The 26214-nt window shown below is 36.5% G+C and overlaps 6 protein-coding genes and 2 non-coding genes across 8 annotated transcripts; 6 read left to right on the plus strand and 2 right to left on the minus strand.

Annotated features, from left to right (window-relative positions):
• The first annotated feature begins 392 nt into the window (after nucleotides 1–392).
• Nucleotides 393–2523, plus strand: LOC147285593 (uncharacterized). Its single transcript, XM_086244152.1, has 5 exons — nucleotides 393–513; nucleotides 611–731; nucleotides 850–953; nucleotides 1997–2128; nucleotides 2226–2523. The coding sequence occupies exons 1-5, from the start codon at nucleotides 511–513 to the stop codon at nucleotides 2250–2252; spliced, it is 387 nt and encodes a 128-aa protein (XP_086100278.1). The 5' UTR covers nucleotides 393–510; the 3' UTR covers nucleotides 2253–2523.
• Nucleotides 2524–3355: 832 nt separating this feature from the next.
• On the plus strand, nucleotides 3356–3437 carry TRNAS-AGA (transfer RNA serine (anticodon AGA)). The gene has a single exon. It is a non-coding gene; the product is annotated as a tRNA-Ser (tRNA).
• A 207-nt stretch (nucleotides 3438–3644) lies between these two features.
• On the minus strand, nucleotides 3645–6058 carry LOC147285595 (Pentatricopeptide repeat (PPR) superfamily protein). The gene has a single exon (XM_086245807.1). It carries the CDS (start codon nucleotides 5988–5990, stop codon nucleotides 3645–3647), a length of 2346 nt encoding a protein of 781 aa, XP_086101933.1. The 5' UTR covers nucleotides 5991–6058.
• A 2268-nt stretch (nucleotides 6059–8326) lies between these two features.
• On the plus strand, nucleotides 8327–9043 carry LOC147285596 (fasciclin-like arabinogalactan protein 9). The gene has a single exon (XM_086245279.1). It carries the CDS (start codon nucleotides 8327–8329, stop codon nucleotides 9041–9043), a length of 717 nt encoding a protein of 238 aa, XP_086101405.1.
• Nucleotides 9044–11676: 2633 nt separating this feature from the next.
• TRNAS-AGA (transfer RNA serine (anticodon AGA)) lies at nucleotides 11677–11758 on the plus strand. The gene has a single exon. It is a non-coding gene; the product is annotated as a tRNA-Ser (tRNA).
• A 2323-nt stretch (nucleotides 11759–14081) lies between these two features.
• Nucleotides 14082–17345, plus strand: LOC147285598 (Major facilitator superfamily protein). The gene is made up of 6 exons (XM_086244185.1): nucleotides 14082–14205; nucleotides 14302–14404; nucleotides 14923–15140; nucleotides 15340–15887; nucleotides 16057–16406; nucleotides 16730–17345. The coding sequence occupies exons 1-6, from the start codon at nucleotides 14200–14202 to the stop codon at nucleotides 17263–17265; spliced, it is 1761 nt and encodes a 586-aa protein (XP_086100311.1). The 5' UTR covers nucleotides 14082–14199; the 3' UTR covers nucleotides 17266–17345.
• A 1523-nt stretch (nucleotides 17346–18868) lies between these two features.
• Nucleotides 18869–20202, minus strand: LOC147285599 (putative F-box protein At3g25750). The gene has a single exon (XM_086245809.1). It carries the CDS (start codon nucleotides 20200–20202, stop codon nucleotides 19126–19128), a length of 1077 nt encoding a protein of 358 aa, XP_086101935.1. The 3' UTR covers nucleotides 18869–19125.
• Nucleotides 20203–22942: 2740 nt separating this feature from the next.
• On the plus strand, nucleotides 22943–25982 carry LOC147285600 (uncharacterized). The gene is made up of 9 exons (XM_086245497.1): nucleotides 22943–23073; nucleotides 23166–23296; nucleotides 23383–23410; nucleotides 23507–23568; nucleotides 23672–23724; nucleotides 23836–24205; nucleotides 24329–24432; nucleotides 25488–25619; nucleotides 25718–25982. Exons 2-9 carry the CDS (start codon nucleotides 23209–23211, stop codon nucleotides 25763–25765), a joined length of 885 nt encoding a protein of 294 aa, XP_086101623.1. The 5' UTR covers nucleotides 22943–23073; nucleotides 23166–23208; the 3' UTR covers nucleotides 25766–25982.
• The last annotated feature ends 232 nt before the right edge of the window (nucleotides 25983–26214 follow it).

Below are 26214 nucleotides of genomic sequence, written 5' to 3' on the forward strand. Positions count from 1 at the left end.
TACTTATGTGCTAAAGTATCATGATCATGCATGATTTCCCTCTTGACAAAGAAAATGAGAGTTTGATTCTTATAATCTGGCATCGGTAATAATTTGGAGCACAGCAGTCCAACAAAAGTCAACTTCAACTAGCATTTTTTGGTGGAGACCTTGAGTCCTTAATTTTTTTATATAGGATAAAAGTGAAATTTAGGGCAAAATTTTTTTAAGTTTGTATGTCTTTGAGCCATAAACTCCCTCTTCAGAAAAAAAAAATATATATATATCAAAACCTATATGGGCCGGCCCGAGACTAAATATATGAAAATCAAACAAAAAGCTCAGCCCAACTTCTAAAAAACAGGCGGGAACAACCCAAGTGATTAACCGTCGGGGACAACGATCTCGGCCCATGAAAGTCCACTATAAATATCCCGCAGTCGACGAACTATGCTTCTTCTTAAACCCTAATCTGATTAGCAACAAAACCCTAGCCTCTCATAGTCTCATCTTCCACGAATCGACTACATAATGGTAATCTCTACCTCTTCGTTATGTATTTTACTAACAGTGTTTTGTTTGATTGCGTTTGTGATATGTTTTATCTGTTTGTATGTGATTGCAATTGCAGACTGGAGAGACAGTGAACCCGAAGGCGTACCCGTTGGCCGATGCGCAGCTCTCAATCACAATACTGGACCTGGTTCAGCAAGCTGCTAACTACAAGCAGCTTAAAAAGGGCGCTAATGAAGGTATGCTAAATCCTCAATTAGATGGTTGTCTGCTTCTGTTTTTAGCCTTATTTTCTCTTATTTGTATTAATTAATATGATTGTATAAATTTTAAAGTTTTTTTTATGGGATTTTTCAGCCACCAAGACCCTGAACAGGGGTATTTCTGAGTTCGTGGTCATGGCTGCGGACACTGAGCCCCTTGAGATCCTCCTTCATCTTCCCCTGTTGGCTGAAGACAAGGTACTCTTCTCTCAGTCCCTTAATATTTCTATTGCATTGAATTTTGCTTTTGTTTGAAGCGTCTTTTATTTGATATGCGACATGGGTTTTTTCATGGATGATTGGTTTTTAGAGTTATATACTGTAATTGATAAAGTGTTTATGTTCAATGAGCAGAAGTTAAGTGAGAATTAATACCCTTTTGTTGTGATTGATTGATTGAATATTTGTGTTTGTGTTAGATGGGTTGTGTAATGAACTCAAACCGGACCCATTAGTTACATATCCCTGGTGGGTATGATCGTGGTCTATGACTAGACATGGATGCACCTATTTTTGTTGGCCTATTTCAAATTCTGGACCGCATATTCCATTTCATTTTTCCCCTCGGAGTCAGTGCTGTCTTCATGGTGCTGAACATATTTGTAAATTAATGACTGCATATTTCTCAGTTGTGATGTTGCATGATATATAAAATAAAGATATATTGTGCAATTTCAATTTTAGGTTTCTTTTAGCACCTATGATGAGGAACTGTATATGGAACAAATTCGTTTTTATTGAATTTTCTCATGCATGGAGATGGGGACCTAGCGGTTTATTGCATGCCTGTTCATTTGGCATTTACTTCCGATTTTGTACTATGGAAGCAAGTATGTAACAAACTATGGATGTCTGCCACGTGCACTGATAAAATTGAAACATTATTACCTTTTCATTTGGTGGCAGCCAAATGAGTCCTGGTCCACTGAAACTTTTATTTTCTTATGTGATGTATGGTATTTTCCAATGAAGTTCTATTCCTTAGGCAACATGTCTGCTGATATATGCTACTAGATGCTTTTCAATAAGCACAGATCTTACTGGTTTTGAACATGAAAAACCTTGCCCAGCTGTAATTCACTTTCATGTCAAGGATGTGAGTTAAAATTTTTCATAGTATTTGTTTGCTTAAGTTCATACTCAAACTTTGAAACCCTTCTCTAGTGTGGAAATTCTCATAGTGACTCCTGTATGGTAATTAATGTTATAGAATCTTAAACCATTCTATTTGACTTTGGCAGAATGTGCCCTATGTATTTGTCCCGTCGAAGCAAGCACTTGGCCGTGCATGTGGTGTCACAAGACCTGTCATTGCTGCTTCTGTGACAACAAATGAGGGAAGTCAATTAAAATCACAAATACAACAGCTCAAGGTACTCCTCCTTCTAGTTTTATCTACATTTTATGTTTTGTGTTTTCTTCTTGTTGGATTTGGCCCTGCATTCTGATTATTTTATGTGTGAATTGCAGGATGCTATTGAGAAGCTCCTTATCTAAACCATCTTGGATTGCATATTCGGTGTGATGGGCCTCTCGGACTGTAGTGGTCTCCTTCAGAGGCTTGGACTGATGGGAGTTGTTGTGCTATGGACTGTAGGGTAGAAGTTTTAATGTTGACTTGTGTTAAAAGTTTTCTATGAACTGCGAGTTTGAGCAGCTGACTCTAAAATATATTTTTATCAAGTCAAGATCAGTGTTGCTATAAAGTATAAACTAATGTAACAACTTGCATTATGTGAGTGCTTTACTGCTTGGTTATGTTTTGAGATCTTGAGTAGCGCGCCATAGATACTTTGATGAATTGATGTCTTTTTTGAAGTCTGGATAAAAATATCACATTTGGCATTTGCATCTGTTATTTCATAATACGGCAACCAGTGCTTGCAGCTAATTTGATTCATGATGGTTGGGATACGTTATAGTAAACTTCTCTGCCAGGTTTGTGATTGGTTTTGTTTGTTTGCTTTGTATAGCCCAATTAAGAATTAAGGGCATGACTCTGAGCGTAGCGATATTGTCCGAGTTCAGCTTGACGTACTTTAGGTCTTTAGGTCGGATTGGATTGAGTTAGGTGTCTATTGTTCTATAAAACTATAAAACAAAAATGTGCAAAACTGGGTGTGTGATTACAGAGAAGATTTTACGAAAGCCCCTAAATATAGCAATTAATCACAATACAAAACCCTCTCACTAAAAACATCCATATCTGCATGAAGATGCAGCAATGCTCTCAACAACCTTTGAAACAGTGAAGTAACTAGGCTCTGGCAGCATGAACTTAATGAGTTCGATTATATTCCTCACCAATGGCTTTCTCTCGCACTTGTTAGGCTTTTGTGGCAGCTTCCTTATTACAGTTGACATTGCTAATGAGTATTGGCACTCAATTTAACACAATAGAAGGGCTAGTGAGGGACTGACGAGTAGTCCTCAGTGGAACATTTTGGCGAACAGTTTATTGGTTATAAGTTTTGCTTTTTATCAATTATAAGTTGTTTATCATGTTTTTTTCTTTTTTTTCTGAAGTCGGTGTTGTGTGCATAATCTGACCAGAAATCTAATCCTATATATAAAGAAACGTGCAATGTAATCAACATCAAGTGGTCGTGCCGGAGTGGTTATCGGGCATGACTAGAAATCATGTGGGCTTTGCCCGCGCAGGTTCGAATCCTGCCGACCACGATTTTTGTTTTTTCATTTTGCTTTGGACTTTAGGATGTTGAAACTGTTGTCTTTTCCTATAAAGTTCCCCACACGATATTTCTTGTAAATGTTATATATGATTATATATGTTGCCTTAAAAATTAAAATGAATCACATCTTTCTTTTTGTGGGATTTTGGCTCCAAGTCATAAATAGAGTACAAAATAATGAATTACTTTTGAATGCTTACGTTACATGTACAGATTCAAAGGTGTCCATTTTCAGTGAGTTTACATCACACAAGTTCTCTCTCAAAAATTTCATTTCTAATCCTAGGCATTTTACCATTCTACATATCTCCCCAGACTGTGGGTGGGACGTATCACCGGAAGAAAACCGATGAAGATACAAGGAACCGCCAGCATCACCAGTATCCACCCAACTAAACCCCACTTCCTTTTTCACTCTATTATCTCTCATCCCTTTCCTTATTTTTGCAACCATTTCCCATTCCCCTTTCTCAGCATACAAGTTGGACATCAACACATAAGCACCTGATTCCTTCGGCTCCATTCCCATCGAAGCGTCAGCTACTCTCTCAGCCATCTCCACATTCCCATGTATCCTGCAAGCCCCAAGCAGGCTTTGCAACAAAGAAAACCCAGGCTGTCCTGGGATCTCACCCATCAATTCCTCTGCTTCCTCCAATTTTCCTGCCCTGCCCAACATGTCCACCATACTAGAATAATGTTGAGGAGATGGTTCAATCTGGTAGTCCTTGACCATTGAGTGAAAGAGTTGTTGGCCCATCTCAACCATTCCATTTCTGCTGCATGCAGTTAGTACAGAAAGAAATGTAATTGAATCAGGTTTTACACCTTGTCTCACCATCTCATTGAACAATTCTATCACTGAGTCATAGTCTCCATGCCCAGCATATGCAGATATTATTGCAGTCCAAGCAAATTGACTTTTATGGGGTGTTTCACTGAAAACTCTTTGGGACTCGCAAATGCTTCCTCGTTTTGCATACATGTCAAGGAGAGCACCCGCAATAATTGGGTCAGTGACCAATCCAAGTTTTATCATAAAAGAGTGGCATCGTTGGCCGTATTTCAGAGAAATATCCTGAGCATCACCAATTGCACTCAAGACACTACCAAATGTGTAATTGTTTGGCTTGGAATCCATAATTGCCAACAAAAATGTCTTCAGAGCATCCTGACACATCCTGTTCTGAGCATACCCAGAGATCAAAGCATTCCAAGATATGATTTCTCTGTAGTTCAACTCCTCAAAAACTTTGATGGAGTCATGCATGGACTCAAACTTGGCATACATGGTGATAAAGCTATTGCAAACATTATGTTTTGACAAAAACCCAGTCTTTATGCAAAACCCATGAATCATTTGGCCTTCTTCCACCAGCTTCCTAACTGATATAGCATGGATTAGGCCAACAAATGTAACATCATTTGGATATACTCCATCCAATCTCATCTGATTAAATAGAGAAATGGCATCTTCTTCGTCTAAAGAAATCATAGTAGTCCAAGACACTACATTGCGATCATTCATGAACTTAAAGACCAATTTTGCATCTTCAATAACCTCACACTTTGAATATGTCGAGATCAATACATTACCAACTGAAACATGACTGCCATATCCTGATTTTACTGTCAAGCCATGCATCTGTCTCCCAAGTTCTAAATTATTTTCGTGACCGCAAGCTGAAACTGCACCTGTAAATGAGACATGATCAAGCTCCATCCCTTCTCTCACCATTTCAATAAAGACCAAAATCGCTTCAAGCCCATGATTTCCCTCTTGAGAGTAACCTGATAGCATTGCATTCCATGAAACCAGATCCCTATTTGGCATTTCATCAAACACACTTCTGGCATCTATTAAATGTCTCTGCCTCGAATACATACTTATAAGTGCATTCCCAACAAATACTTCACAATCCAAACCAGATTTAAATATGAGAGAATGCAATTGTAATCCAACTAGAAAATCTTCATTGTCCACACAAAAAGCAAGGACCGTAGTATAAGTCACCGGATCAAAAACAACCCCATTTGAATTCATCCTAAGAGCAAAATTCAAGGCACCCTCACTTGTTCGATACCCCGAAAGAATAGTATTCCAAGAAACTGTATCAGCATAACACATGCTCTCAAAGATACACAAGGCACTATCAAATTGTCCAGCTTTAGAGTACATACTCATCAATGAATTTGAAACTGTAACATACGAAACAAACCCAGAAGAAACTGCGAACCCGTGAATTTGGCATCCGGGTTTGAGGTCCCCTTGACAAGCCTTGACAGCAAGGGTAGTGGTAACTTCATCAATGTTTTGAAGCAAACATAGTTGAAGTTGCTTACCGAAGATGTTGAGTGCTCGAAGTGGAAGGTTTCTGTGCATGTAGTTGAGCATAGAGTGGTTAACTGAGGCAGCATTTGGTTGGGGATTTTGATCGAACTGGTGGTGGTCATGTTTGAATGGAAGTAAGTTGCAGTAACTTCTACAGCGTTGCTTGGGTATTCGTTGGAGGGTTTTGAAATTCAGTTGGCGGGTAATCATGAGAAACCAACAAACGCGGATTTAGATCAGAATAGAACGTTAGGGAGAAGGAGAGCACAAAACCTTAAACCCTCTGAAAACCCTGAGTCTTAATTCTACAAGATGATTGCACATTTGGTTTTGCGGTCTTGTAATATATATTGGGCTTCTAAATGGCGTAGAAGCCCATTAGTATCACCTTTTCCGTCCCAATAGGGCCTATACCACTCCACTCCAAGCCCATTTCCACAACTTTGCAAGCCTTTTCCAATTGTGGCTTCTAAATGATCACAATTGACAAAGAACAATACTGGGTACCTCAAGGTGACCTCACCCCCCTCAAATTTGAATTTCGACAATATCGGCGCATAATTGGAATCATTCACTTTTTAGATCATCTATTATAAATCTTCTCTACTAAAAATTAATTCAATCGAAAATCGTTTGGTTATATAACTGTTGTCAATTAAATATAAAAAATCAACGATTTGGTAAAAAAATCACTCTTTAATTGAAAATCATCTATTTTTCTATTTAATTGACAACAGTTATATAATCAAACGATTTTCGATTAATTTGATTTTTTTTATAGAGATGATCTTTAATATGTTATTTAAAAAATAAATGATTTCAATTATATGTGGACATTGTCAAAATTTGAATTTGAGGGAGTTGGGTGACCTTAAGATACACCCAAAGTGACTACCAAGTATTGTTCATTGACAAATACCCTTGAAAATACATCAAATTAATTCAAGTGGTGGTTTAATTTAATTTAATTGGTTTGTTGACTCTAGGGATTAATGGAGTGCATGGTGGTCTACTTTAATGGGACCTTTGATCTCTGTATCATGAGTGCATATTGACATACCGATCTGTTACCTTACCTGTGTATATATATAATATCTGAGTATGAAAGACTACCAGCAGTATATTTTATCTGGTTGTTGATTGGTCCTGCACTCTTGCTGGTTAATTATATAACGACATGTAACTGAAGCCAGACTGCCAGAGTGGGTACGTACGTTCAAATGTTTAAGCTGCACATCGCACCTGCAGGGATAAACAGACTATTGCAAATATATATATCAAAAATGTTTTAGAGTCAACAAGTCAATAAAATGATACGGTGTTAACTATCCTTTTGACTCACTACACAATATAAGTTTATAATTCAAACCGTTCATATTTTAGATCTTCATTCAAATATCAATATTGTAAAAAATCAACAAAATCAGAAATCATTTAGTCATTTGATTATCATTACAATCATTTCATTTTTTATTGAAAAACTTGTGTTCGTCTATTTACATGAACACAATTAGTTTACTAATAATTGACTAAATGATTTTTTATTTTTTTGATTTTTTTGCAAAGATAATATTTGAATGAGAATCTAAAACATAAACGGTTTGAATTATAAGATTATATTGTGTAGTGAGTTAAAAATAATGGTTAATATCGTATTATTTTACTAATTAGTTAGTTATAGAACACTCTACTATATATATATATATGCACATGCGTATATACATCATGTCAACGACGGATGGATGGCCCTGCAAATACTTGGTTTCTAACACAATAATGAATAATATTATTAATAATGCACCATGTATATATATTTCCTCAATATACAGTTGTTAAGGGAATTATTATACCCCGCTTGTCTTGTTATGCCAGCCAGGCTACCAAAACTCAGGGCATTATTATACCCTCTTTCTGTCAGTTTTGATTAATCAAGCTGACAAAATTAATGATAAAATACTTTTTATTGGGTTGAATCAAGTTGGATTTAGTTTTATTTAGTCTAACCTGTACTATTAGTTGTTACCACTAAAGGGTTTAATTTTTTAATGAAAATTATCAGATCTGGTACATCCACAAAGAGTACAAATAAATATGTTAGACATTTTACCATATTACGTACTATATAGCTAGGTTCATAATGCATATATACATAGAAACTTGAAAACCGTACCCTATATATATATATATATCTAGCTATGAGAATTAATGTTTCACATTTTATCATAGGTGAACATAATTATTTCAATATTGAGAGTCCATAAATATTTAAACATCCAAATTATACATGCATTAATTTAAAAGTCTACCCCAAGCCACATGTATAAAATTGATAATTCTCAATTTTTTCTACATGGTTCTTAAAAGAAAATTATTGGGTTGTATTTTGTTCCTCTTAATTTATTTAGTGGACAATTAGCTAGCCGGCCAGCTCATTCCAACATGACTTGCTCACCCCACATACGGCCATACCATACCTCATTGCTTCTCCTTATCCCATAAAACCCCCAACATCCCACTAGTACTGCACCACCATCCTCCTCATCACAATGGCTTCCAAGCTCATTCTCCTCACAGCCTTCTGCCTCCTCATCAACCAGACCCGGGCCCAATCCGCACCCGGCCCGGCCCCAGCCGGCCCACTCAACTTCACCGGCATTCTGGACAAGAACGGCCAATACGCCACCTTCATCCGCCTTCTCATCCAAACCCAAGTGGCCACCCAAATCCAAAACCAGCTCAACAGCTCCACCGAGGGCCTGACCGTCTTTGCACCCACAGACAACGCTTTCAACAACCTCAAATCCGGCGCACTCAACGAGCTCAACCCCCAGCAACAAGTCCAACTCGTTCTCTACCACGTGCTCCCCAAATACTACACCCTCGCCAGCCTCCTAACGGTGTCGAACCCGGTTCGGACCCAGGCCGGGGGTCAAGAAGGCTCTTACGGGCTCAACTTCACCGGATCGGGTAACCAAGTGAATGTGTCGACTGGGGTGGTGGAGACTCAGATCAACAACGCACTTAGACAACAGTTTCCGCTGGCTGTGTACCAAGTGGACAAGGTGTTGTTGCCCAATGAACTCTTTGGTGTCAAGCCATCGGCTCCTCCCGCCGCGAAGACCCCGGCAGGAAGCCCCAACGCTACAGCCACACCAACTGAGGCTGCAGCGCCGGATAGTGCCAATGACTCGAGTAAGAAGAATGTGGGGTTCATGGGTTTGCTTCTTGCGGTTTGTTTGCTTTTCTTGGGGGGCATCTCGTAATAACAAGCTGAGTTTGAAGATGGTGGGATTCATATTTTGTGCAGTTTTTTTTTTTTGTGTGGTTTGTCATTGTCATACTCGTACAGATCCAGATCTACCAACATTCATGCATGTCCTTAATTTGTATTATTCCAAATCTCTTTGTTTTTGGGACTTTTTTTTTTAAATAATTCTTGAATGATATGAGATTGTTTGACCAAATATTTGTAATGAGTTTCACATGCAAATCAAATATTTTTTACATTACGAAGATGTGATTGGCCGTTGGTTTTGGACTTTGGAAGATTGCAATGTTTGGTGATCATGTCTTAGGTCTACATCACATGCACGGCCAAATAATTTTAGGGGTAGGCACGGTACGGTATTAAACAGTATGAGCCCCGTATTGATATTATACCGAAATTTTTATTCGGTACGGTATTGACATTTTTAAAACTAGTACCATACCATATCAGTGTTCTATGAATTCGGTATGATTTCGGTATGTGCCAACATTTTAAACTTCTTTTTTTTTTTTTTTGTCAAAAAACAACATTTAACAACCAAAAAGACATACTCTCAATCTCTTGCACTTTTATTCTTACATATTAATTGTCAATCATTTGCTAGTAATTGTCTAACTCTAATATTACATTGTAAATATTTGGATGTATAGAATTAGAAATCACAAACAATAACAGCATAGAATAGAATGCAATGTGCACTGAGTTATTCAGTTACAACTTACAAACAAGAAATATTTTTTCCCAACTAAAAGATAAAACAAAACCTAATCTGACAGTCCTCAAAGCCAAAATAATTAAGCCTTATAACTTATTACAAAGTGCAAACAGTCAAAAACAATAGTAGTACTTAAGTCTTATGGCTTATTAGTTATTACAAGCAGTCAACACAAATACACAATGGTAGTTAGTACTTAAGCCTTATGGCTTATTACAAACAATCAAGACAAATACACAATAGTAGTTATTACAAACAATAAACACTACTTAGTTAGTACTTGTAGGCTGCAACATCACCAAATAGTCTACACTATTTTTCTTTTCCCTTTGCCCAAATACCAATAATATGGCAACACTTAATTAAAAAAATATTAAATAATTAAATTAAATATAATTCGGTACGGTACGGTATATTAGGGTATTGAAAGTTTCATACATATACCATACCGATTTAGAATCGGTACGGTACGGTATGTAATCAGTATTTTTTTCAGTATAAAATTGACACGGTACGGTATGATACGGGTTCGGTTTCGGTAGTAAATGCCCACCCCTAAATAATTTATTAGAAAAATTAATGTATTACATACCATATATGGTCTACATTATTTAATGTATATCACTATATTTTCTAATCTAAAAATGTGTTTTTAAATTCATTAAAAAAAAAGTATTGATATATACTTTTAAAAGCCAAAATGAATGCTTCCATGATTTCCATCTATCTATTCTTTCGTATAATTTATGACAAAGTACAGACTTCTTTAATTACGTCCTATAATAATATGATTAACTATAGGAGACATTAAAAATCGTATGTGTATAAAAAAACTTGGCATCATTGTGATATGATTAATGATAAATTCATGACATTTAGAGCGAATTCAGCTTAATTGATTTTTTTTGTGTCCATAGGTTGTTACTTTACTGGCCCATAAATAAGGAACCTAATAAACGCTAATTGAAGCCCATTATCCCGGGCCTAAACCAGATTGATAGCACGATTCAAGAGTTCCATCGAGCCCAGCTCCATGCCAATTGGCCCACTACAAAGACACCTAACTTAAATTTCTCTAGCTTGCTACGATTCCATTTACAATGTAAGTTGGAATTTGGAAAGAACCCAATTAGAAACAAAAAAAAATTAAAAAATTAAAAAATTAAAGGGATGACAAGAAAATACACCATAAATCATAATGTTCATAATTCAAATTCCCATATACATAATTGGAACCTCAATTGAGATTTGCTGGTTTGAAGGTTTAGACTAACCATACATTTTTTTTTTATTCAATTACTTTTATTTCGAAAAAAATATACAACTCTTGAGAAAAAAAAAAAATCTTTATATGATATGTTTCTTTTACTTTACTTTGGTTGAGTGCCCAACTAACAAAGGATTTAGAAAAAATCTTCTAAAGAGTTAACACTAGAATAAAATATAAGAGCAACTTTTATTCTTGTCCAACTCTAGATTACCTTTTGTTTTTTAAAAAGGAAACCAAAGAAAGAACAGAATCAAAACTATGACTTTAGGTGCACATCGCTCCATATAACTTGAATTAAAGTTGAGGGGCTACAGTGACCAAAAAAAAGAAAAGTTGAGGGGCTACATATTTTTTTGTTCATAAAAAGTTAAAAATTATTTCTTATATTACCATCATACATTCATACCAAACAAAAAAAAATTATGAATATTTATTGTCATTGGTGCCCATGGATGATCCTTGCTAGAGCTGTTTTCAATTACAATTTAAATTGTGTGACAATTAGATGTTTACAACTTACTTCCATTGTTGACTGGCATTTTCGAGTTTTCTATTACAATTAAATGAGAATATAGAGTTGATACTTGATAGCACAAATAGACATGAGATTATATAAAATTAGTTGCAGCATACTTCCATCCAAGTGGTCGTGCCGGAGTGGTTATCGGGCATGACTAGAAATCATGTGGGCTTTGCCCGCGCAGGTTCGAATCCTGCCGACCACGCTTTTTCATTTTTTATACCTCTGAGTTTGGACCCAGCAGATTGTGACTTGCATTTTGCTACGTCATTGCTTCCTCTCGTTCCCATTACACAAAGCAAATTGTAGTGATAATTTTATAATCTGACTGAGATTGGTAGGCATTAATTATCATTTCAATATTGATCACCTTTTTGTTTTGGGGCTACAACAAAACTTCGTTAGCAGTACACATTAGACAAATTTAACCATCAAATCATCAAATATTTTATACATTAAGATAAGCTTTGCATGCCAATCAACTTCTCATTAATTGGTGCAAACAAATTGCAGAATACAACAAAGGTCTTCTCCAATTGTACCATCAGATAAATCGTGACTAGCTAGCTCGTGAATGGTGAACCTTCTTTGACACTAATTAAAGAGTTTGTTTTGCATGTCAGAATTAAACAGATCATATGAGTCATAATTCAGAAACAGAACAAGACTTGGCTATCAAGTCATCATACCAATGAGTCATCATATGACTTCTAAACACCATTAAACAAGATATGAGTCATCATATATATGACCCTTCCCTATAAGGACAACTAATTAGTGTATGCTAAGTGGAGACATCTAATTTGATCACCTATACATGTACACGAAGATAAAAATGTTATGTACAAAAGAGAAATTTACCTTATATATATATATATATATATATATGGTTTATATACAAGAGTCAAAAGTGGTTGACAGATACTTGTGGAAGGAAGGGGGAGGTATGGGGACTGGCCCGGGAGCCCCAGCTAGACCCCAAGAGGGTTTGTCTGGTTATGGGTTTTACTTGCCTTTTGTGTTGTGTGCAGTACTGGTAGACCACTTTAGTTCATGTGCATGTCACTTTAATGGCTGGTGGGTTTATATGATAAAGTTCACTAATTCATCCAGCTCTGTGCAGATGCACTGCATATATATTTGTATATATAAGAATGGCTAGTTCACAAGTGTGAGTAAGCAAGTACAGATCACATATTCACATGGAGCCACAGCCACTGTATGGATATGCCCTACTGGTCCATTAATTCCTGCAACTGGAATTTGGAACCACCATCATACATTATTTGAGCCATTTGTATACAAATGGGTCATGAGTTTGTCAACTTTGGGTGACCCTACTAGCTTGATATGGTTTTAGTGACAAAATAAGTCCATAGGTTGATCATCACTGATCACAAGTTTTAGTCAATTTTAAGACATCAATTTCAACCTACCACTTTTGTTCTTGAAAGGGAATATAATTAGAGGGAAAAGAAAAAAACAGATACCATGCATTTTGATTTCCATATACTGCATCATGATAGTGACTATTTCAATCTGTCATATACTAGATAGTAGTGTTAATATAGATATATATATAACAGGCCTACAAATGAGTGAGAAGCCAGAAGAAGACATGGTAATGCATGTGAGATATGGTTTCCATATTCATTGATCTTTCCACCCAGCATATATGACTACCTTTAATTTGTCATTTGATTTAAACAGAGAAATAACAGAGTGATTACACAAATCCAAATTCAAATCTATAATGTTATGTACCAAAGGTTAATCTCCCATTTCCATTTATGTAGCTCACATAGCCTCTTTAAGTACTGTGGCGATGGCACTTCACTGATTAATTCAATCCACCCCTTTACGACGACAAAGTACTTGGCAAAAACTGCACGTGCTTTTCATTTGGGAAATTGACAGTTCACCTCTTTCTGCTACAAATTGGGGGCATTGTATAAAAAATTTGAGAAACTTTGTTTTCATGCTAAAAAGGAAAGATATCAGATCACCATTAACATCAATAAAATGCCTACACAACAATAGAAGGTAACAATTTATATACAGGTGGAGAAGGTTTTTCTTGTGGCCTGTGGGGCAGAAAAAGCACTTACAAGGCATAGCTAGCTAGGTGCAGATATTGCTGTGGCTCACAATCTTCACAACCAAAACCTATCTATGATCTACCACTTATCAGATATGAGAGGAAAAACGCTATAGCTGTCAAAAGTTCCAGATTCCAAATTTTCCTCTAAAACAAGCTAGCTTCCTCAATCACCATCACAAATTCATATATATATATATATATATTCTTAATTTTCTAATAAATATCTACTTTATTAAAACCACAATTCAATAAGTCCCAGAACCTTCCACTCATCAAATGTGATAAGCCTGATCTCTATACCTTTATCATAACCAGCAGCAATCACTCTCAAACTTGTAGTGGGATGGTCACTATATTTATGTGTATCTTCGACCTCAACTCTTTGCCTATAAAAGGGCAAACTCCCAAGTCCCAAGAACCAAGACCAAGCTAAGTTGTGAGTTGGAACATAGAAGAGAACAGCATCCTCACTTCACTTGGCTAGCTTTCTTTATCAGCTATCATTAGTATTTTCATTGTCATTTTTCCCTTTTGAAAATTAGAAAATGCAGGTTGGTACTTAGTGTTTTGTTCAATAGATGTTGAATTTTTGTTCTTGGGCTCTTAACGATTTTTAAAACACATTAATGCCTCTTAATCTTCTTCAGGAGGGGAAATTGAGTTGGACTGTTGCCGATGCTGTGGACTACGAAGGGTTTCCCACTGATAAGTCCAGAACTGGTGGTTGGGTGGCTGCAGCGCTAATCTTAGGTATATATATGTTTTCTTCTCAGATGGTTTGGTAACATAAGATGCTTTATGTTGCATCATATTGATTCTTGCCTGATTTGTGCTCAAAATTCACAGTGATCCATCATTAAAGTGATCCACCATATTTGATGGACAGAGTGAGAGAGATGAATGATGCTGGTTGTTTGATCAGTTAGTACAGCTTAGCCTTATGATCTATAAGTTTGTTCTGTTATTACTATAATGATATCGAGTAGAAGGTTCATGCAAAGGTGATGGGGTGAGAGAGGTGGGTTTTGGGGGTTTAACAGATAATTAATTATTGAGGGAAACATTCTGGCCAAAAGCACACTCACCACAAACGCATGCCACAATTCTCTAACCTCCTCAAAAGTTTCATTAGTATAAGAGTCAACCTAAGTTCTTAACATATATAAATACATTAGTATAATAATCCTTTTGATTATTTGTTATATATCCAACAGATAGCACCAAAAGCAAAGGTACATGTACTAATTAATTTATCAAAAATTTTATAGGAATTGAAATATGTGAAAGGCTTTCAACAATGGGAATAGCAGTGAACCTGGTGACATACCTAGTTGGAACAATGCATTTGCCTAGTGCAACTTCAGCCAATATTGTAACAGATTTTGTGGGCACATCCTTTCTCCTGTGTTTGCTTGGAGGCTTCCTGGCTGATTCCTTCCTTGGCAGATACTACACAATTGCAATCTTTGCTTCAATACAAGCACTGGTGGGTCTTCAACTTCTGTCAGTATCTAAAATTGTATATGGAAATGTTCTCTTGACAGAGAGTCTCCATGTTATAATGTATGGTCTAAATTCACAGCATCATAAAAACATTACCTATATAATTCTGTATATGTTCAAACTTTGCATTCTTGTTGTTCTCCATAATCATTAACTTTGATCTTAAATTCTGATATATACAGGGCATTGTTGCATTAGCAATATCAGTCAAATTGCCACAGCTTCGCCCACCACTTTGTGACATCACTGCCAGCAACAACTGCAAGCAAGCCAATGGCTTCCAAATGGGGATTCTTTACCTGGCCTTGTATATAATTGCATTAGGGATTGGTGGGCTGAAATCAAGTGTTTCAGGATTTGGAACTGACCAATTTGACGAGAAAGATGACAAAGAGAAAGCCCAGATGGCCTATTTCTTCAACAGGTTTTTCTTCTTCATTAGCACAGGAACTTTGATGGCAGTCACAGTCCTTGTCTACATTCAAGACCAAGTGGATCGAAGCTGGGCCTATGGAATTTGTTCCATTGCAATGTTTATTTCCATCTTAGTATTTTTTTCTGGGACTAGAAGATACAGATACAAGAAAAGCTCGGGAAGTCCCATAGTTCAAATATTCCAGGTTATTGTGGCAGCTATAAGGAAGAGAAACATGACCCTTCCTTTGGACCTTGCCTCATTGTATGAGAATTCTCCTGAGGCTTCAAGAATTGATCACACAGATCAGTTCCAGTAAGTAAAACATTATGTTATGTTGGATAATTGTGAATCTAGACTATACTTGAATCAACGTTTTAGATCGACAATTTGACATATTATGTTCCTTATTTTCACTTGCTATCTATTTGACACATTTTTACATAGTGTTGGTAGTACTCATGGGGGTTCAATGTTTGAATAGTATCTTGGACAAGGCTGCTATTGTGGTGCAAGGAGATTTTGATGAGAGAAATGCTGGAGGTTCGAGTACTCCGAACAGATGGAAGCTGTGCCCAGTTACAAGAGTGGAGGAGGTAAAAATGATGGTAAGACTAGTCCCAATATGGGCCACGACCATCATGTTTTGGACTAGTTATGCGCAGATGATCACCTTCTCAGTAGAACAAGCATCCACCATGCAGAGATCACTCGGAAAATTTCAAATCCCTGCTGGCTCTCTCACGGTCTTCTTTGTGGCAGCCATAATGATCACCCTGGCTCTTTATGACCGTCTCATTATGCCTCTTTGGAAGAAATGGAAAGGACAACCAGGTGCCTGAATAGAACAATAAATAATACTAATGATATTCTTAGTTCTAGTGTCATGATATGCAATCTTGATTCTATGATTATGATCTCTAATTGCTACATACATATTAATCATTATACTTACACCGAGATTATTCTCTTGTGAAACAATCTGAAATGTTATCGCATTGAATGTCTAAATGTGTGTGATTCACAATCTAACAATATGATATGTCAAATATATGGTTAGAGAACATTCGTAAATACACTGCAGCTCCTGACAGCATTTCACTTTGCTTATAATGGATTCAATTTATTATTTATCTATATTTCTTCTCCTACAACAGGTTTCACCAATCTACAGAGAATTGCAATTGGGCTTGTCCTATCAACTATTGGAATGGCAGCAGCAGCACTATCAGAGAAGAAGAGGTTGTCAGTGGCTAAAGCCGTGGGCCGCACCAGTACTGGAACTCTGCCCATTAGTGTCTTCTTACTGATCCCACAATTCTTCCTGGTGGGTTCTGGTGAAGCTTTCATATACACTGGCCAGCTTGATTTCTTCATAACCCAATCCCCCAAAGGAATGAAAACTATGAGCACAGGGCTCTTCCTCAGCACTCTCTCACTTGGTTTCTTTGTCAGTAGCTTCTTGGTTTCGATCGTGAAGAGGGTGACAGGAAGCAATGATGGGCAGGGATGGCTTGCAGACAACATAAACTATGGGAGGCTTGACTGCTTCTATGGACTTCTGACTGTTCTAAGTGTCATAAATTTTGTAGCATATCTTGTTTGTACAAGGTGGTACAAGCCAAGAAAACATGCACCTCCTTTGCAGATGGGTTCTGTTGCTAATGGTTCATCTGCTGAGGATAGGTGTTAGCTGGTGACTAGCTAATTAATTAGTGTAGTGCATATGAGTTTTCTTTTCTAGCCAATGTACATTAAGCAAATTGGTTTGGGTGTGGCATCTTTTATCTGTGGTTAATCACCTTAATTAATGCATATAGACTATAGTGGCCTGAGATTTTTCTCTCTCACGATTTCCTTTTCAAAAAAGGCTTTAAACCATATGGGTGGTGGTCCAATCAATCGCCCCTTTCACCACTGGGTCCAGTCTACCATACAAATTGAGACCCATAAAACTGCTAGATGAACAATTACTTGAGAGGAAGAAAGTCAAGAAACTGCCCTAGTAAAGTCAAGGAGTATAAATGTGCATTTTAAGCAGTATATTCACTTTAAAACCAAAAAAAGATTATGAAGGAAAATTGGATGCTGGAGGGGGGTGGGAAATCCAAAAAGCACAACTTGTTACATCTACGTAGTATCAAAGGTGGCATATCGGGTTCCTACCACAAAAAAAAAAAAAAAAAAAAAAGGTGGCATATCGGGTGGTGCGCAATTGTGTGCTATTACTTAATCTTCTGGTTCCCAGTTATGCTTTCCCAGTTACTTGAATTTTACTTGACTAATTTCCAGTTCAATATATACTCGTATACAAATGATTTAAAGCATATAGTGAAATCTGGGGGGGGGAAAAAAGGGCAGTAACAACATGCAAATAGTAGAAGCAAAATACAAGAACCTACCGCATGTAGCACATACAGAGTATATACTTCAATAAGAAAAAGCATAGACAAAATTACAGATACTCAATGAGTTCAAACTCTATTCCTAAAGTAATTAAAAGTCTCGAAACATTCATCATTTCCTACTCACAAAGATAAATTACATCAGTAAATAGGGTTGAACACATCTAAATTGAACTATTAAATATAAAACAAAAATGACTAAAAACGAAGAGTAAAGTAGAACATAAAGATAAAACTATCTAACACCACATACCCAAAACAATAGCTACTAAGTCTAAACAAGAAATAATACAATTGGGTGTCACCGTAAACTTAATCACCGACCACGAAAAGGCAATCAAAAGCCAATCCTTGACAACCCCAGGCAACATTAATAGACAAAGCAGAGGAGCCTATTCCCTCTCTCCAGTGGAGCTGGGTGGTCGCTCTATAAATTTGCCCTTCTATCTGCAATCATCCCCACCCCATCTTCCTATCTTTACTCTTTGCTTAAATCATAGTATATATCAAATTTGATTTATATTTTTGAGTTTTAATTATCTTGATTTTGTTTTTAAATTTTTTAACTTATCTTCTCTTCCTCATTGAATGCAGACCATCAAGTTTCATTCTTAGAATTAACTTCTTCCCTCTGCTGATCTTCCCCCATTATGTGTGAAGACAAACTTAGCATTTTCTGGTGACTTTGATTATTTGGATTGATAAAGTGATTTAGTTATTGGAATGTCTTGATGTTCCCATATATTCAGTTCCATAAAAATAGAAAAACAGTATCCTGTTATGCACCTTGGTGCTCAAACATTGGCTCGATAAGCCTTTACACCCATTCATTCAGAGATATGTTATACAAAATCACCGTCCTATTAATATTATTGATATAGTATTATATGTAGCAACAATACACACGCTCTCACTTCCCAAGTTATAATTAGACTGGATGGAATGGGCAGAGATAAATAAAAGGTGGGCGTGAGAAGTAGTACTTCAAAAAAGACATAAATTAAATATATAGAAAGAGAGTTAATGGCCATGGCCTAGCTCTAACCTAAGTTGGTTCGACATAAAAATTAATAGAGTTAAACAACCTTCCTTGTAATTGAGATAGATCATGAACTGGAAGCTAGCCAGCAAGAAGATTGAAGATCCCATTAATCAGGTAGCGTAACCCAAAGTGCAAATGATGATGACGACTCGGGCAAATAATATTTCTGAGTATAAAGTTGTGAACTGGTTCCGTCCTCTAAATTGAAAACTCCGGCAAAATGATATTCAAAGGGTACTTTACCAAACCCCTTTCGCATCTGTTGTAATACAAGAAAGGTGTCATCAACGTAGTATATGGAATTTGGCTTGCACCCAGGATACCTTGAAGCCATAACAGATATGGATGGACTGTGATCACCCACGAAAAGAGCCTCATCGCCAATATTTTTTACCTCAATCTGCTGCACAATGGATCCATCGTCTCTGTCATCAAAAACCAATTTGTAAACCATGAAGAAGCTCTCAGTCACCTCCCAAAACTCCGGCTTTGGTTTAATAATTAAATATCTTCGAACATGCAATAGCTCTCCATTGGTTGATTCCACAAGATAAGCCGCAGCAGAACTTCGGAACATATCATTTGTAGGCGGTATTGCTTTGTGTCGCCGTACAGTGTTGCTGCTGCTTTCTATATCAAATGACACAATCATTCCCGACCGATTTTCAACTGCATAGACTTGGCCTTTATAAAAAATAGCATCAGAAAACTGACATTTTTTCACTCCATTGATGACAGTCCAAATCTTTTGTCCTCCTTTAATGAATGATATACTGGGTTCATTAATGTCCAATACTATGACCACACAATTATGTGGATTCAAAGTGAGATCAGGGGACGTGATAACCTTGAAGTTACCGGATGCAGAGAAGTCATTCACAGGAGGGAGCAAAATGGGCACTTGATCTTTCCTGAAAGGGTTGAAGAGTTGTACAACAGGTGATTCTTGAAACTCTGAAACATCTTCTACTATCTTGGCTAACCAACCATGACCACAACCAACATAGTAGCTAAAGGTCTCAATTATCCCATTTTTACTATGGCCAACCTCTGGTAACTGAATATGAATGTCATACAAGAATTTTCCTTCAAAAATGCTGAAGAATCGTTCTTCTATGTTTGCAGGGATCATGAGCATGGGCGCTTGGGGGGCAGCCCATTTGGAAGTAAGAGCAGCAGCCATATTAGAACGTGGAGGCGGCAGACCTGCAAGGTGAGCTTTATAGAGATTAAAGACTCTTTATAACCAAACCCTAGGACCCCTCGAGAACTACCTTCTTAAAGGAGGAGCTCGATCCGAAACGGGAATTACTTAGAGTCCTGATATGTTTGAGAATCTGCTTGTATTCAATATCTTATGTGGCTTTGACAACTGTTCGTTTAAAAATAAAAGGTTTATTCATGAAAATGTTTTGAAAGAATTTTTATTTTCACTTTGTCCATTTAAATTTAAATTTTTTACTTTACTTTCTGAATTTTACAAATATCATATTTCGTCAAGTTTATCAATGACTTTGTTAAAAAATTCAACGAGTCGCTTATGTAGATGAGCGATATATGAACTTTTTTTACGGAGTCATTAATGGATATAATGAAATATGAATTATTAAAAGAATTTTTAAAGTTTAAAGGATAAAATAAAAATATTAAATTTTAAAAAAATAAAATGAAAATAAAAATTATTTTCAAATAATATTTTTGCGAATAAATCAAAACAAAACACCAAAAGACCCAAACTCCATGGAGGAGTATCGGCGTTTATGCCTCTAAATGTGAAAGCGATCAAACAGAAGAGATGAAAAAGTGCCGCACCCTTTCATCTTGGGTAATATAATTAAATATACATCTCTTTTTTGACCCATCCTCTATAAAACTTACTTTTCTAACCATTTTCATGTAAAATATCCATAATGCCCTTTTTATAAAACCCAATTTTTGTTATTGTAGTTTTTTTTTGTCCTCTTACCAATCTGATCTCTCTCTCTCTCTCTCTCTTTTTCTCCCTCCCCAGCCAACCACTGCCCCCCCTCTGCCTAGCCCCTCGCCGCTCGCAGTTTGACCCAATATAACAACAAAGGAGCAAGATGAGCAGAATTTCGGAGAGCAAATCTTATTGAACAAACAAACAATATATTTCTGAGTTGGGGTTTGTGAGAGTGAATGAATTCGTCAGTTAATCTTGATACAAACAATTCCAAACTAACAAACGTTTTCCTTTATTCAAACGATATGGGTGAGAAAGATTCCAACTCAATATTTTGGATGTAATATTGATAATTTTAATCTAATTAAAGTACCCATACAGTATATGAAAGATTTGACTAACAAAAAATTGTAATGCTTCACACGCGTGTAACAAGTCGGTCATTTTACAGATTGCATCATGATCACATATACCCCTGACACAATCCTAATATTAATATACAACTATAACAACACAATTAATGTGAAATTTATGGAGTCAAAATGTTATAGCCGCTTAGGACATTGTCCTGCACCCAACCTTTGTATCGTCATTCCCTTGCTGTAAGGCAACATAAAAGAAAATTTTAGACACTTTAGTGACAGAGAATGACCAGAGGCTACCAAGTGTAGTATATATATAGCAAGGCAAGTGGGTAAGAAGCATACCTTACTTAGTGACTCAAGTCGTTCTAAACTTTGAATTTGCTTTCCACACAACAAAGATATGTCCTGTACTCAGTGACGGATCTACAATGGGGTCACTTGACCCCATGAACTCAAAAATGCTGGGCTTGATGAAAAATCTTGACCCCATGAATGAAGCTTGGGTCTTAGTTGCAGCCATGGCTGGCAGGGGCAAGATTGCAGAGCAGGGGCAAAAACCAAAACAGGGGAAAGAACTAGAGGCTGTCGTCGTCGCCGTCGCCTCCTGCTCTCTCGCTGTCGCCGTCGCCCCCTGCTCCCTCGCCGTCACCCATCGCCCCCTACTGGTTGCTGCCTCTGCTCGCAAGTCGCAAGTCTCGCTTTCGCCCCTGTTGGGTTTTTCTTGCCCCCATACCAGTGGATTTCTAGATCCACCACTGCCTGTACTGGTCCAGATTTTGCACTATATGTAATTCTCTTCAAAGATCCCCTGGTATCAGGTACCAAAGAGCTAGCCAACAAAAAACATTCAGCAGTTTAATTTCATCCATCCCTATCCTGAAAATGGCTTAGGTAGACATTCAGCACATGTTCCACACAAGTGGAAGTAATATAGTTATTACCTGATATCTATTACCAACAACCTGACACAATTCCCCCATCACAATATACCTCCTACAAATCAAATAATACATCAGGACAACAATCAGATGCCCAGGGAAAATATAAAAAATATGCGTTGAAGAAAACAAACTAATAAAAACAAGGCTTAATTATTAATTTATTATCCAAAATTGTAATTCATTCTTACATTATCACCTGAAAGTTTTTTTTGTCACAAATTATCACTTGTAACTTACATTCGTGTCCTATTTTACCTTGTTCCATTAACAACTATGTTAAAAATACTGACCTGGCCGTTAATGTTGACGTGATGTGCTGGATGTACGCCACGTGTTATATATTTTCTTATATTTTCTGATTTTTTTATTTTCCTATTTTTATAAAATTTGAAAATTAATTCATAAAATCTATTTTTGTCTCAAGGCACTGCTAAGGCACAATGTGTCTCAAGGCACTACTAAGCAAGGACACAATAGATTTTAACAAAAATATATTTTACCATAAGCAATAGATTTTATAAAAAGAAGACAAAAATAGATTTTATAAAAAGAAGACAAGTAGGTAAACGTTAAATAAAAAAATAAAAAAAGTGGACCAACCTGGTGAAAAAAAAAAATTGTGGACTAATTTGAAAAAAACGTGAAAGTAATTGAAGCAACGATATATTTAACTTTAACTAATATGTCTTTATTGAACATAATAAAATAAAAAATTATATGTGTATTAAATTATTGGGGCTAAATAGCCGCAGTCTATATAAATCCCATCTTGCAGGTCGGGGGTTTCTCCAGCCTTAGCCTCAACCTGGACGTGAAGCAGCTTGGTAGTGCCTTGGTTTCGACGATAAGCAGCTTGTTGGTGGTGTCTCTCACATCTCTTTCTCACGTCTCTCTGTGTGGATTTTCTTGAAATTAGGGCTGTTTTGAAGATTCAACAGGCTAACAGCGGAATCGAGAAAATGGGTGTCACGAGGACAGTTGTGAAGCAAGGAGAAGGTCCCAAATTGGTTCGCGACCAGAAGGTCACAGTTCACTTTACGGTTTATGGTTAGTTGTTCAATCTCTCTGTTAAGACTTCTGCCTCTTGATTATTTATGTGGACTGATCGATGATGTACACTCTCTGTGTCACAGGAAGAAATCTGAGTCCCAAGTATTACAGGTTACCATTTTGCTTATGCTTTTTTTTTTTTTTTTTTTTAAGGAAATGGGTTACTGTTTTTTGAAATTTTGATAGTGTATCTTCTTAAAATTGTAGTTCGAGGGACCCTGGACAGAAGTGTTTTACCTTCACACTTGACGAGAGCCATTTTGTAAGAGGTGAATCTATTTTTTGTCTCACATATATATATATTGTTGTATACCTTTTCAAGTTTTATAATTTTTTATATATTTGTATTATTTTTTGGGGACCCATTTGTAGGGTGGCAGGAAGGTCTTCTCGGAATGAAGGGTGGTGCAGTTGTTCGTGTGCTGGTAATTGCTTGCTACTTTTAGTTTTCTGCCCTAACATGAAGCTAGGAATATCTCCTATGCCTTACTTCTTTTCATTTGGGATACATTTTGTAAGTAACATTATTGATGCAGTGCACACCCGATTTTGGATTTCGTGATCGTGGATATCCTAATTGGAATATACCACCTAATACAGCTGTAGTTTTTGAGATTGAAGACATAAGTCACACCATGAATCAAGAGACAGGGGAGGCAGTGAACTATATGGAGAGGCTGGAAAGGCATTTGGAAAAAACACTAAAGAGAAAGTCTGGAGAGTCAGGGGAGTCAGGGGAGGCAGTAAGAAAGGAGAGGCCATTGGACCAAAAAAAAAAAAAAAAGACTGGAGAGTTGGTGAACCGAAAGGTGTACCCTTTGGCCAATGCTCAGCTCACAATCACAATACTTGACCTTGTTCAACAAGCAGCTAACTACAAGCAGCTTAAAAAGGGTGCTAATAAAGGTGTGTAATGCTTATATTTTAACAACATTTGCATGCTTCTGTTTTTATCCGTTGTTTCTCTTCTTTTTTTTAACCAATATGCTTATATAAATTTTTGGAAATTTGTTTTATGGGATTTTTCAGCAATGAAGACCCTCAACAGGGGTATTTCTGAGTTTGTAGTGCTGGCTGCAGACACTGAGCCGCATGAGGTCTTTCTTCATCTTCCCCAGTTGGCTGAAGACAAGGTACTCTTCATTAATTAATATTTCTATTGCATTAAAATTTACTTTTTTTTTTAACCGTATATTATTTGATATATGACATGGGTTTTTCTTGGATGATGGGTTAGTCAGATGACTAGCTGCTTTTGCTTTATACAAAAACATACGCAAATTCCATGTTTATTTTCTTACTGTTTCTGGAATAAATGTTTCTTTTTACTCTTGTTCATTGGCATATATGTTATTCATCTTTTTCGTCTGTTAGAGTTATATACTATAATTGAAGAAGTTTTTATGTTCAATATGCAAAAATTAAATGAGAGACTTGATACCCTTTTGTTGTGTTTGATCGAATTCGGTTTGTGTTCTATTTGAACTCAGACCAGACCCATCCGTTACTTACCCTGGTGGGTATGACTGTGGTCTATGGCCAGACATGGATGCACCTGATTTATGGGTCTATTTCAAATTCTAGATTTCACTTTCCATATTTCCTCTTTCCCCTCAGTAGTACTGTCTTCTTGTTGGGCCAAACAGATTTGTAAATTAAGGATTGCCATTTCTCAGTCATGATGAGGAACTGTCTATGGAAGCAAATTTGTTTTTACTGAAATTTCTCATGCATGGAGACAGGGACCGTGTGTTTTTATTGCATGGATGGTCGTTTGGCATATCTTTCCTGTCTATCATATGGAAGCAAATATGTAACCAACTATGGATGTCTGACACGTGCTATAATTACCATAGATTGTAACCTTTTCATTTGGTGTCAGCTAAATATTTTCTGGTCCACTGAAACTTTATGTGGTCATGTGATGTATGTTATTTCCCAATGACATTCTATTCCTGAGGCAGAATATCTACTGATATTTGCTTGAAGCTTTCCAATAAGCAGATCTTATCGGTTATGAACATGAAAACCATGCCTTTACAGTAGTTCTTTTTCATGTAATGGATATGTGCTAAAATTTACTTATTATTTGTTTATTTTCTGATTATAGAGTTTTCTGAACTTTAAAATCCTTTTATTTTGGTGATTCTTTTAGTGACTCCTTAACTATTCTATTTGAATTTGGCAGAATGTTCCATATGTATTTGTCCTATCAAAGGAAGCACTTGGCCGAGCATGCGGTCTCAAAAGAGCTATCATTGCCTGTTCTGTGACAACAAATGAGGGAAGTCAATTAAAATTACAAATACAACAGATCAGGGTAATCTTCCTTCTAGTTTTTATCTACAGTTTATGTTTTGTTTCCCTCTTGTTTGGATTTGTCCCTGAATTCTGAGTATTTGATCATTTTGATTGCAGGATGCATTGAGAAGCTTGGACAGATGGAGTTTTTTTAAGTTTTACTAGCTCGTATTAAGTATTTTGTTTGTATGAACTGCGAGTTCGAGCAGCTTACTCTAAAATATATTATTATGAAGTCAAGATGAGGGTTGCTTCAATCTTATAAAGTTTAAACAAATGTAAAAACTTGGATTATGTCCATGGTCCTTTTGATTGTCTAGTGTTTATTTTTGAATGGCATTTTTGCAATTTAATTACAAAGGATGTGGTTCCTTTTTCTCTTTGTAGAATTAGACTATACACATTGAACAGTGTTTGACTATGGGAATTGGACCATCTTTTTCAAGAATTGACTTTTGTCATATTAGTTGACATACTAATTAATATTGTTAGTCTAACAACATAATATATTAATTTATTATTGCTAAAATACCTCTTTGTTTTAAATTTGTCTTATCGAACAATAGAAAGAAACTGTGGAATTGCTAGTCAAACAGGATTACTCACAACCATGC

This window comes from Dryas octopetala, chromosome 5, assembly GCF_963921425.1.
Source record: "Dryas octopetala chromosome 5, drDryOcto1.1, whole genome shotgun sequence".
In the NCBI taxonomy this organism is placed as follows: Eukaryota; Viridiplantae; Streptophyta; class Magnoliopsida; order Rosales; family Rosaceae; genus Dryas; species Dryas octopetala.